This window comes from Oryzias latipes, chromosome 19, assembly GCF_053564925.1.
Source record: "Oryzias latipes strain Hd-rR chromosome 19, Olatipes_Hd-rR_3.1".
In the NCBI taxonomy this organism is placed as follows: domain Eukaryota; kingdom Metazoa; phylum Chordata; class Actinopteri; order Beloniformes; family Adrianichthyidae; genus Oryzias; species Oryzias latipes.
Window position 1 is genome coordinate 26113230 of NC_136255.1, and position 13395 is coordinate 26126624.

Sequence of the window (13395 nt, forward strand, 5' to 3'; positions counted from 1 at the left end):
ACGGAGACCGTTTCATCTCCTCAGACAGCTGCTGGTGCTGGAAAGCCTCCAGTCTGTGTGGATTCAAACACTTCCACAAACATGACCAACACCCACTCCCAGTTATCACACAGACTCCTGCTGCTGCTGCTGTCACAGAGGACAAAAACCAGGAGTTTCCTGATTTCACTTTAAAAACAGCTCTTTCAAGTCCTCATTTTTCCTCATTTTGGCCTCTTTAATGTCAGAAGGACAAATGTTTTATTTTGAAAAAAATTCCAAATAGGTGCCAGGAGTTTGTGTCGCCCAGATGTGGGATCAGGAGGATCTTCCACAAAGCCGTCCCAGCTCTGCTGAAGTTTGGTCTGCAGGCGGATTAAAGACAGATCTGACGCTTGAACTTTTCCATAATCCACCCCCCCTTTACACCCAAACACGCCTTTCATCCGTGTCTCTAAGAGCCCAACCACATCAGGCCCCCGCGGGGGTCACTGGGGCTCGCTCTGAAATTCTCAGAATTGTTTTTCACTGCTCAGGGGGCGGGGGGCTTTTAAAACAGACGAGGTTTGCAGTGGAGCATCAGCAGAGGATGTTTGTCCTGAAGAAGGAGGCCCTGACAGAACGGTTCCGCTGGGGGTTTATCTGTAAAAAAAAGTTTCCCCAACTCTGCTGGTTTAAGTTTTCTGAGGATTTTAAATTTCAAAACATTGTTTTATAAGTTAACAAAGGACAAAAGGTTGCTAAATTGAACTTGTCTAATTAAAAAAAATACTTTCAGACGGGGAAAAATACATTTGTTGGACAATTTTTAGATGAATAAGCATCACTTTTTTTCAATGCAATCTGAGCTTTTATTTTGAAAATTAAGGTACAAAAACTGTTTTAAATCTCATTACTGATGTTCAAGATTTACAAGTTTTTTTCCTCTGGATCTGGTTTGAATTTGCTCTTGTAAGAGTAAAACGTGGTCCATGAATCCAAGGCACGCGACAGAAAAAGGGCTTTATTTATTGAAGGAATCCTCCTGGCAGAGCTCAGTTCTGAAACATCTGCAGCTTCTTTCCTTTCTGAGCCCTTCTCTGTCGCTCCTCAAAGCCTCCGGGCGGTTCTGTGATGATGTCTTCTCTTTGTTTTTGCTCTCAGGGTGATTTATCTCCAAGTGAGCATGAATGACGGTCTGTCCTTCATCAGCAGCAACGTTCACATCACCACCACGGAGTGTGTAAGTCCAGGCTGGAGCCGCTTCCCCTCTTTTCCTGGAAGCTGTTCCTTTTTTTCCTGGAAGGCTTTGTTTTGTGTCCTTCATCTTCTGCCCCACTAGCCTCTTTTCTGGGGGAGGGGCAACTACGAGAGGGTCCTGTTTTTTTTTTTTAGAGGGCAATAGTTGCAAGCAAACTGTCAATATTCCTTCTTGCACCACACGCAGAAAGATTTAGAGTTCAGTGGAACCAAATCAAAGGTAAAGCGGTTTGGAAGCTGCGAGTGACATCATGAAGATGGTTGTGGTTCCTCGCGTCGACATACCCGTGCAGTTAGAGGCTTCTGGCCACAAACCAACGGCATTAGGGCGAAATCTTCTGCTGTAAACATTAATATTAGACACAGAAAACGGTTTTCCCCTATGAACGGTCTGTCTCCACACCAAGATAGATAGGAGGAAGAGCACATGTGGTCCTCATCTGTGTCGGTAAAGAGAGGCGTGTTTGGCTCACGGACGCCTTCCTGGCTTTCAGAGCGGCGGTGATGTGCGTTAACGTCCTTGCTGTTCCTGCGTCGAGGAAAAAAACGCCTTCAAATAGCCTCAACAGCCAATTACTACCTCACTGCAAAAGTAATCTATTACAGTAGTAACGCGTTTCAGGGGAGGAATCGTTCACTCGTTGAATCCTCAGTAACTTTATTAGAGACTCACTACTTTCTATAGCTGTCAAAAACACCAACAACCCGGGGTGTTTAAAGGTAAAAAGAAAGCTGGCGGTCCATCACTTTAAGATTTTTTATCCATTAAAAAACAGAGTTTTAGGGCCAGTTTACAAACAAAAAACCTTTTTTTAAATTTACGACTTTAAATCTAGCAAATTTATGAGAAAAAGTCGTAAATTTACGACTTGAAATGTCGTAATAATACTTTTGTTTTTGTGGTCGTATAATAAGTCCTTCATAAATAAAAACCCTTCTATTTCATTATTGGGAAGCGCTTTATAATTCCTTAATAACCTCGTTATGAGATATTAACAAGCTTAACAATGTGGTTAGAAGCCTTTATTAGCAGTTGTGTTTACCAAGGAAGTCTTGTGAAAAAACACATCATGGTTTAGATTGAGGGGCTGCAAAGCAAATATACTTATAATGAGGACAAAGTTATATTAATTAGTCGCTTACAAGTCATTTTATCAAAAAATAACATTGATAAAATTTCTAAAAATGCCTTATTAATGTCTCATTTAAACTCTTTTAGAAACGCTAACAAGTGTTTTAAGCCACGCCCCCACCAAATGCCATTCACACGTCATGGCGTCCAGTTTCAATGTTAAGTCATTGTACAGATGTAATCTAAGGTCGCATTAAGTGCGTGGGTGTGGTGTGGCGGTCTGGCAGTAGTGAGTTTTTTAAGAGTTCAAATCTTTGAACTTTGACAAACAATATGCGTCATGTCAACCAATCAGAGACTCCGCTTTGACCTTAGATGTGTTGATGATGTAACAATGGGTGGAGCCCAAAGCCAACATGGAGTTGAGAAGCTGATATTTGGCGTTTTTTCATTGAAGTTTACAATGTCTTTCAAGTTTAATTTAAATTTTTCACAAAGATTCTCTCAGGTTTTTAAAAATGTTTCAGTTCACAATGTTTAAAACTGTTTTAAAAATGTATTTCATTTTTTTAAAGATACAATTTGTTTGTTTTTATTTTCTTTCAGCTGATCCTCATTTGACCCCATAGGAGTGGCTCTCAGCTAAATGTGAAATCTTTCAGATTTTACGTTCTATTTCTGTAAAAAAGAAAGGAATTTCAAAGTAAAAGTGGTCTCAGTTCTGTAACGACGATGCAAATGGGGATTACTTTAGATTACAGTAGCAAGTAATCTGAAAGTAACTTGCTGAATTCCGCCGAAGACTTTTCCTTTTCCTTCATGTTTTGTGTTTGTCGTGTGTTTAAACGATGAGCGGCGTCTGTCCGTGGCGCCTGACGGCTTGTGTTTCCCGTGCAGTTTGACGGCACCATCCTCCTCATCACCCTGCTGGTGTTGTTCCTCCTGCTGGCTCTGCTGTTCATGTGGTGGTTCTGGCCCCTCTGCTGCACAGTGGTGAGGAAGAGCGGATCAGCTCCACGGATCAGCTCCAGCTCCTGACAAGCTCCACCGAGCGGGAATGATTGACGTCATCTCTCTCCTCCTTCTCCATAGGTGATCAAGGAACCTCCTCCACCTCCTCCCCCTGAACCTGTGAGTCCAAACACCCCTTTTTTTATAAAAACATCAAACTGAAATAAGGAAATGCAGCAGCAACTCTTTCAAAGTAAAAGAAAACGTGGGGGGGGGGGGGGGGGTACTTTGTCGTTTCAAACAAAAAATAATCTTCTGCCTTTTTCTGTTAGAGAATTTAACATTCACCTTTAAAATATTGATGCAACCAAATGAAGTTTCAGTCAAACTTTAAATTAAAGTAAGAGGAAAAGGAAAATCCTTCAGTGTTTCAAATTAAGAGACATGAATAAAATGAGGAGTAGATTAAAAGAGGAGCTTATAGAAGTTAGATGATGAGTAAAACAAAGAGGTACCAGACGAGATCCTTGAGGCTCTCCATCCTCCATCTTTGCTTTGTCTTCCTGTCATTCATTTCAGAACAAAAGCCTATAAAACAGCAGGAAAATCTTTCAAAAACAAGTTCAGATCTCTTTCTCTGAAGTCAAACATTAAGAAATGAGCGTTTTCTGCTTTCAGGAGTCGGATGACGACGACGGACTCCCCAAGAAGAAGTGGCCCACTGTGGACGCCTCGTATTACGGGGGAAGAGGAATCGGAGGAATCAAGAGGATGGAGGTGATGAGACGACAGGAACCCCCAGCTGAGAAGCGCAGCCACAGCTTTAATTCTGGCCGTGCTTTTCTGTCTGTAGGTCCGTTGGGGGGGGAAGGGCTCGACCGAGGAGGGGGCCAAGCTGGAGAAGCCCAAGAATGCAGTGGTGAAGATGCCAGAGCAGGAGTACGAACCGTACGAGCCCAAACCCAAGAAACCTCAGACGAAGAAGCCGCCTCAGAGCCGAAAGTGGTACACTCCCATCCGGGTGAGGGGCAGCCGACAGAAACATCCCATAATGTCAGCATTTGTTAACCGTTTGATCAACATCCCAAACCTGAAGGATGTTAGGATCCTGAAAAGCAAGACAACCGGAGGAGCGGTTTTCATATCTAGACGCTCTGATCGACTGTGTGTTTCAAACTCCTGCAGAGGGTCTTGTATTATTTCAGCTGTGATCCTGTGTGTTTTTAAGGGGGGGTCAGTGTTTGGGGTGGGGCAGCAGACACTGACCTCTCCTCCGTCCTCTGCAGGGTAAGCTGGATGCCATCTGGGCTTTGTTCCGCCGCGGCTACGACCAGGTGTCTCTGATGAGGCCGCAGCCCGGAGATCACGTACGTTTCTGCACCTCACAGGATCTGATGGCAGCGCGTTATCCTGTTAAAGTCGTCCTCAGCTCACTCGAACAGTCGCCTTCTAAAGCACTCCCAGATATCAGATGAGACGTAATTGCAAAATATTTTTCATGCTGCTTGAACGACTGAAGCTTGAAAAGACTTTAAAAAATAAAAAAGGCAGCTTCATTTCTATAGTTTCTCACATTATATGATGTTACGTCTCCATTCTCCTTTCATCTGACAAACTCTGGCTCATTTATTTCTTACTTAACTCAGATGCAATTTCACGCCACTGTTAAACGTTCCATTTACTGCAGGGAAATGAACATTTTCAACAGGTCATCCAGCTCATCATACTTCCACCACCTTGTCAGACTTTTATTCTGAAAGTCTGTGTTAGTTGAACTTCAGATATTTGGAATGCCCTTTATTCCTACAGTTCCTGTTGTGTCTCATCAGAACATTAGTCCAGATGTTCCTCTGTTCCTTTTTCCTCAAACTGGATCCATGTTTGTCCAAAAGTCTCTTTTTGATCTAAACTGAGTCACGTGAGGCTAAACCTTCCTTCCGTCCGTCTTCTGCTGCCTTTCATATGACCGCCTGCATGAGACCTTCTCAGGATGAACCTGTGAGGCAGCCCCACATTATCACACTACCACCACCACCCTACTTGGTTCCTGCTAGTTTGAGTCCAGATGTTTGGTGATGCTCTCCTTCCATAAAGTTCCTCTTGAGTGTCTTTAGAACATTAATCCAGATTAACAGTAAAATACCAACATTTCTCATGTTTTCAAGTTATCTTTGTGGGTTATTTACATGTTACTGAATGTTACTTATTTTCTGGCTTTTCCTGGCTAAAGTTTTTGGACAGCTTTCATTTGTCAAACCGTCACTTGGATGAAGTTTGTTGGTCTGGATTACATTCCTGAGATGTGCATTAATCTCATTTCTCTGCTCTCTGCGGATCGGATGGTGGAAAAGGAACAAATGTTATTTTATCTTGACATAAAACTCCAAATATTTTACACAACGTCAGGCCCTTATGGATTTCTCAGCAAAGCTTTGACTACAGATCCTTTAAGAAATTTCCTTTGAGAAATTTTGAAAACCAATCCAGTGTTTGGAAAATCTGAGAGATTTGAGACCACAAAGACACAGAATGCCCCCGACTCTAAAGTTTGGCCTCGTCATAATCCTCTGAGCTGGAGTCAGACTATGGAAATTTATGCACAAACTCTTGTTCTCAGCTAGAGACTGAGAAAAGGTTTTGACTGGACTGCCAGCCAGGAGATGAAGTAATGGATCACCAACACACAGGAAACACATGCAGCAGAAACTGGAGCGAAAAACCAAACTTAAAGGTGACAAATCATTAAAAATGACAAAAAAAATCACAACTGAAAAGAAAAGCTCCAACCGTGACATGACAGAGGAAAACTAGGGGCTTATATGCAGTAATAATCAGATCAACCACAACCAGCTGAGAAGATGCAAATTGAAAGCAGGTGTCGTCTTTGCTCTCAGCAGAGCAGGAGGCCAAACAAACCTCAACTCAAACTCATTTAAAACACCTTAAATGAGGATCATTTGAAGAGCTTTCCTGCGATTCCTCCTCCCTTCCGCCTCATTCCCTCCTGCCATCCAGGGAATTGGCCCTCACCTCAGCCGGCCGCTTCCACCCCCGGCTCACGCCTGCTTCACGTTAGAAATGGGAGAAAAAGCAGAACCACATGGCAGGGGGGGTTTCTCTCCTTCTAGTCCTAGAAAGAATGACGCGGTTCGGCTCTAACGCCCCCCAAAAAAACTGCAGAGAATAGTTGATGCTGAACCCTTTCAGTGCAAAAGAAACTCTCAGAGGATCTTATGAAATTCTCCAACATGTCCAGAAAAGTCTGCAGAGATTTAAGTTTAACAGAAAGTGTTCATTTACAGAGAGTTTTGGCCTCGCTCTCATGCAGTTTCTCTAAAAAAAAACTGGAATGTCACTTCTGGCCTGACATTTTCTAACGAAATATTACAGGAAACATACTTTTTTATGGTTAGTTTAATTCTCAGATTAATTTGACCCCACAATCCTTCCAAATGATGATTTCTCATCAAAGCAAACCAAAAAACAATGGAAAAGTCTGAAGCCATGAAGCATCATTAGGTGTTAGTTATTATTATTTTAACGGGGGGGGGGGTAGACAGTTTCATTTATTTCATTTATGGGAATTAAAACAGATTAAGTCCAGATTATATTTCTGTGATTATAAGAAGCAACCAATAAACCTGAAAGAAAAACTGATCATCAAAGCCTCCAGCGGCTTTCGTGAAAACTGCTGAAACCAACATTTTTTCTGGTCCTTGTGGTCCAGGACTCCTGCAGGACAGAATGAACATCAGTCAGATCCTTCCTGTTCACAGTGGCAGGTTTGATTCCCATTGAAGGCTTCAGTTGTGAAAAGCATTTACTGTATATGGAGTAAATGCCTTTATTTGTTGTGTTTAGATTTTTTTTTAAAAGAGTTGATTGATGATCTTCAAAACACCTGCTTTATGTAAGTCAGAAAGGTTTGCAGATATTTCTGATATTGTTTACATTATTGCAGTGTTTTTCAACCTTTTTTGAGCCACGGCACACTTTAACCCTGACAAAAATCCCGCGGCACACCAGCATCCAAAAAAAAAAAAAAAGCAGAAATTCATGATCTGTATTGATCGACAGCACCCCCCCCCCCCCCTCAGCGCAATCTCACGTGCATTTTTGTGATAATTGTGGCAGAAAAAGCAGGAAGTTGCGGCTTTCTTTTTCTAAGAGATGAACCACCAGCTAAAGACGAGCTTTAGCTGGTGGTTTTGTTAGAACTGAGCGACTTTATCAGCAGAATTAAGAACAAGGAAGTGAAGACTTTAACCACTTCTGATTGGTCAGAATGATGACATGTGATTAAGCCTTCAAGAATGATTGGCGGAGACAGTTAAAGGGGCGGGACTTTTCCTTACACAGTTATAGCTGCAGCTAAATCGCGGTACCGTGATTCTTATCAAAATGTCTTTAATAGAATCAAATAAACACAAAAAAAAGTTATTTTATGATATTTCATATTCTTAACTTCTCAGTGTTTTATCAGGGCCTGTTTGGATGAACACAGAGCTGAAATCCTGGAGATGGAAAATGTTTTTAGATCAGTTAATGAGGGCAATTTCTCCACGGCGCACTTGACCATCTCCCACGGCACACTAGTGTGCCGCGGCACACTGGTTGAAAAACACTGCATTATTGTACATTTGTATTTCTCAAACGTTCGGCGAGTCATTTTCACCCTCATCATTACATAAGGAACCTTTTAAATTGTTTACAGAACTGTAAAACTTTGACCACATGAGAGCAGAGAGCAGGAATGTTGAAACCGTTTAAATGATTTCTTAGAATAAGAAGCTCTGGGCCTAAATGAGGGTTATAGATGACCAACTTGTTAACAACAGTAATCCAGATTAGACGGGAACAAATGTTCCTTTGAGAAATGAAATGAGCACAAATGACACTGAAGCTGCACAAACGGTTCTTTTTCAAGTATTTACTGTAGCTTTTAGCTCCTTTTGCAGCTGCTGCACTGATGTGAACAGCTTCACAAGATGCACACACCTTTTCAGCTTTTCCACCGCAGCTCAGCTCTGCAGTTTCAAATGCTCCAAATCCACATTCCTCTTCTCTGCCTGCAGCTTTAGCTGGGAATTAAAATCCTCAGTCTCATTTTCCGTTATGCAGACGTTTCTTCTGTGGCTCTGATCCTTCCCACTGCCTATTAGCAGGTTAGCATCATACCGTCTGCAGACCACAGGCAGCTGGAGAGCTGCTGGTTTCTATGGAAACCTCCGCCTCCGTGAACCTGCTGGAGTTTGTGGTCTGTCCGGCGTTTTATGACTTGTTTGGAATCGTGTGAATCATTGGTGAGCTTTACACCTTCCAAACGCACAGCCCTGCTTTGCCACCAACCTCATGGTTTCATTTCCATCTGGACCAGAACTTTGACGCAGAAGCACAGGCTAAGAACTTCAGGCTGGCTGGGATCATGTGGAGCAAAAAGCACAGATTTACATGTAATCCAGTGAACCGGCTGACCGTGCAAACGTGCACGGGCTCACAGAGACAGAACGTTGTGACCGTACCTTGACCTGAGCTCAACTCACTTCTTAGCCCAGATTTATGCTGCGCTGAATGTAAAAGTTCAGCCAATAAAAATTAGCTGACATTTTCATCTGATTTAGCCAACTTTTCTAATATCTGCTGCATTTTTCATTACCTTGATGTCAGAAATTAATGCAAACAAATGGGTTATATGGGTTATTTGGAAGCATAATTATTTTGTAAATGAATGATAAGTGTTTAAGATGAATGTTAAATCTAAATGTAAAATGGTAATTAAGAATCTAAATGTTAAAAACAAAAGTGTAATTTAAATATTAATATTTAACATAGGCTGGAGGCAGACATCAAATAACAAAAGTCAAAACGTCTCTTTTCGACAATAGTTTGCTCAATTTCCGTTTACGCAGATTTTCTGTGAGTCCAAAGGGTTGTGAAAGTGATGCATTTGGTGTCAAACTGCTTAACTCCACGTCAGAATCCGATGGTTTACGGTAATTGCGTAAAGGGACGGTTACGTCCCGGGCTTTGAACGTCGCATTGCACCCTAAAATCATTAATCATATCCGATCGCTGCTTTGTGGTCTTGGATCTCTGGTTAGCATTGTGAGGCAGCACCAATATGTTTTTTAAATTCCAGTATTTGACACATTTGTGCTCCTCCTTCTAGGGTCGCTGCATCAACTTCACACGAGTAAAAGACGAAGCAGCTGCCGCCAAAGCTCCACCGCGTGTCCACACCCCGACGCCACCTCCTCCGGACTACCGCCCTGCCCCCCGCAGCGTCCCCTCATTGCCCACCTCCATCAGCCCTCCAGCGCGATCGCCCCCCTCTGGCCAGTTGCCCCAGGTTCCGCCGCCATCCCGCACGCCCCCGGGGCTTCCTTGCCCTCCTCCGTCTCGCCCTCCCCCAAGCCTTCAGCTCTGAGTTCGCCTCCTATCTTCACACCTGCTTTGATATAACATTGATACTCCCTCCCCCCCCAGGACTTCCAGATTCTGTTGGAGGGTGTGGTCCTTCGTCAGGTGTTCCTCTTCCTGTGTGGGACAGACTGCCAAGTAAAACTGCCACCACCTCTCAGCCTTGGAGAGAACAAACATCTAACGATGAGCCGACCTGATGCAGTTTGACCTGACATTGTGTCTCAGACAGATGTGTGTGTGTGTGTGGGGGGGGGGGGGTTGGTTTGGGGAGAGGTTTTACTCAGTGTTTGTGAAATCAGAGAGGATTGTTGCTGGACAGCATGGGAACGTCTTCGTTAACTACTGAGTTAGGCCAAAGTTAGCATTGAGAGGACAGGAGTGGCCCGGATCCCGCTACTGGCCCGTTTCTCCATCGTTTCTTTGATCGATAGAAAGTTGTTTGAACCAATTTTGAAAGCAGTTGGAAGAGTCAGATGACTCTTGGTCCAATGAAGGTGATGATTTGAACCCTGGTCCCAGGGATTTACCATCCTGCCTGTTCTCCAGTCGTGGAAAACAAGCAGAACGGCAGATCTTTAGGACCATGGGTTTGTTGGATGTTACTTCATTTTTGTTTTATATTTTTCACACTGTTGAGTTCAAGCTTATTTTTCCCCTTTCATTTATTTTGTTTTGGATTTTTTGTGTACTCTTTTTGCATTTGCGCCTTTGCTGGTTTTATCTGGCGTACTGTTGTACGACACTCCATTATGGTGTTGTTTTTTTTTTCTTTGTTGACATTCAAAAATCAGGTTCAGGTATCTGCATTTTTACACAGTACTGATACAGTACTGATACAGTACTTTAGTAGCGTTGTGTGTATTTTATGTCTACAGTTCTATCATCACCGGTCACAACTGCAGGGCAGTTCAGAGAGCATTTAATTTATTTTACTCCATGACAGAAATACAGTGTTAGAGTATCGACAAGGCATCCCGCCAAGAGAAGGGACGCTGTTAATTATGTAGAAACAAAATAGGCAACTCTTTCAAAATAAAACACCAGCATTTATGGAATCCTCAGCTCCACAGATTTGACTGAACATCTCACATTGGTTAACCCCTGAAGAAATGAGAAAATGAGCTCTGCAATAAACTAAAAACAATCTGGATTCAGGGAGCAGAGGAAAATCACTTCAATACTTAGTTCCTTGATTATTCTCCATTTTTATTTATTTTTCAGGTTGAGGTCTTTTTTTAAAGCACATATGCCTTCAGAATTGACTCATGTTCCTCATGATTTTTTGTCTAAATATTGTCTTTTTTTATTTCTGTTGGAAAATCTGTTGCACAATTGGTGATTATTTAAAAATATGTTTTACATTCTGATTTTATCATTACTGAAACCATAAGAAGTTTTTACTTTGACATACGTGGATTCAGTTAATCCTGAAAGAACACAGGGACACATTTGAGGTCAAGTTAAATTCATTAAAATGAGTGTTTAACAGATTTCATGGCAGTACTAAAGCACATAACACCAATATATTTTCTACTTTTGGATTTGTTTTCACAATATCAATAAAGTTGACTCCTCACATTCAACTGCAGCGCTTGTATGTCATTTTGTGAAGAACATAGCACTTTATTCTTCATATTTGAGTGTTCTTGATATGAAAATTATGGAGCTTGTGCCACAAGCAAGGCAGCCCTAGATCACTCTTATGTAGAATGGCTCATTTGTACAATCGCCAGAAACACACTTTCTGTGTGTGACAAGCTTTTTGATCTCCATATTACAATAATTACTGCTTTATTTTTCTGTTTATCGTTGAAATTGTACTTAAAAGACAATATTTCGACTATAAGGTGACAATACCAAAATGGCCTTACTGAGCAGGTTCCATCAACTAAAGGCTTGTTTGCCCATTTTTGAAACAAACAACCAAGATGGCGATTAGCAAATCGGCAATCCAGTGAACCGGCTGACCGTGCAAACGTGCACGGGCTCACAGAGACAGAACGTTGTGACCGTACCTTGACCTGAGCTCAACTCACTTCTTAGCCCAGATTTATGCTGCGCTGAATGTAAAAGTTCAGCCAATAAAAATTAGCTGACATTTTCATCTGATTTAGCCAACTTTTCTAATATCTGCTGCATTTTTCATTACCTTGATGTCAGAAATTAATGCAAACAAATGGGTTATATGGGTTATTTGGAAGCATAATTATTTTGCAAATGAATGATAAGTGTTTAAGATGAATGTTAAATCTAAATGTAAAATGGTAATTAAGAATCTAAATGTTAAAAACAAAAGTGTAATTTAAATATTAATATTTAACATAGGCTGGAGGCAGACATCAAATAACAAAAGTCAAAACGTCTCTTTTCGACAATAGTTTGCTCAATTTCCGTTTACGCAGATTTTCTGTGAGTCCAAAGGGTTGTGAAAGTGATGCATTTGGTGTCAAACTGCTTAACTCCACGTCAGAATCCGATGGTTTACGGTAATTGCGTAAAGGGACGGTTACGTCCCGGGCTTTGAACGTCGCATTGCACCCTAAAATCATTAATCATATCCGATCGCTGCTTTGTGGTCTTGGATCTCTGGTTAGCATTGTGAGGCAGCACCAATATGTTTTTTAAATTCCAGTATTTGACACATTTGTGCTCCTCCTTCTAGGGTCGCTGCATCAACTTCACACGAGTAAAAGACGAAGCAGCTGCCGCCAAAGCTCCACCGCGTGTCCACACCCCGACGCCACCTCCTCCGGACTACCGCCCTGCCCCCCGCAGCGTCCCCTCATTGCCCACCTCCATCAGCCCTCCAGCGCGATCGCCCCCCTCTGGCCAGTTGCCCCAGGTTCCGCCGCCATCCCGCACGCCCCCGGGGCTTCCTTGCCCTCCTCCGTCTCGCCCTCCCCCAAGCCTTCAGCTCTGAGTTCGCCTCCTATCTTCACACCTGCTTTGATATAACATTGATACTCCCTCCCCCCCCAGGACTTCCAGATTCTGTTGGAGGGTGTGGTCCTTCGTCAGGTGTTCCTCTTCCTGTGTGGGACAGACTGCCAAGTAAAACTGCCACCACCTCTCAGCCTTGGAGAGAACAAACATCTAACGATGAGCCGACCTGATGCAGTTTGACCTGACATTGTGTCTCAGACAGATGTGTGTGTGTGTGTGTGTGTGTGGGGGGGGGGGGGGTTTGGGGAGAGGTTTTACTCAGTGTTTGTGAAATCAGAGAGGATTGTTGCTGGACAGCATGGGAACGTCTTCGTTAACTACTGAGTTAGGCCAAAGTTAGCATTGAGAGGACAGGAGTGGCCCGGATCCCGCTACTGGCCCGTTTCTCCATCGTTTCTTTGATCGATAGAAAGTTGTTTGAACCAATTTTGAAAGCAGTTGGAAGAGTCAGATGACTCTTGGTCCAATGAAGGTGATGATTTGAACCCTGGTCCCAGGGATTTACCATCCTGCCTGTTCTCCAGTCGTGGAAAACAAGCAGAACGGCAGATCTTTAGGACCATGGGTTTGTTGGATGTTACTTCATTTTTGTTTTATATTTTTCACACTGTTGAGTTCAAGCTTATTTTTCCCCTTTCATTTATTTTGTTTTGGATTTTTTGTGTACTCTTTTTGCATTTGCGCCTTTGCTGGTTTTATCTGGCGTACTGTTGTACGACACTCCATTATGGTGTTGTTTTTTTTTTCTTTGTTGACATTCAAAAATCAGGTTCAGGTATCTGCATTTT

General features: G+C 42.5%; 1 protein-coding gene and 1 long non-coding RNA gene across 2 annotated transcripts in view; one reads left to right on the forward strand and one right to left on the reverse strand.

Annotated features, from left to right (window-relative positions):
- The window catches only part of antxr1c (ANTXR cell adhesion molecule 1c), a 33148-nt gene extending 21901 nt beyond the window's left edge, over positions 1-11247 (forward strand). The window contains exons 12-18 of the mRNA XM_023949465.2: positions 1123-1201; positions 3188-3283; positions 3383-3421; positions 3920-4018; positions 4095-4262; positions 4528-4608; positions 9411-11247. Coding sequence (XP_023805233.1) covers positions 1123-1201; positions 3188-3283; positions 3383-3421; positions 3920-4018; positions 4095-4262; positions 4528-4608; positions 9411-9668 — 820 coding nt within the window. The 3' untranslated portion in view covers positions 9669-11247. The remainder of the gene's footprint in view (positions 1-1122; positions 1202-3187; positions 3284-3382; positions 3422-3919; positions 4019-4094; positions 4263-4527; positions 4609-9410) is intronic.
- Positions 3282-4632, reverse strand: LOC111946402 (uncharacterized). Its single transcript, XR_002872109.2, has 3 exons — positions 4508-4632; positions 3757-3829; positions 3282-3419 (listed from the first exon to the last, which is right to left on the reverse strand). It is a non-coding gene; the product is annotated as an uncharacterized LOC111946402 (long non-coding RNA).
- Positions 11248-13395: the final 2148 nt, after the last annotated feature.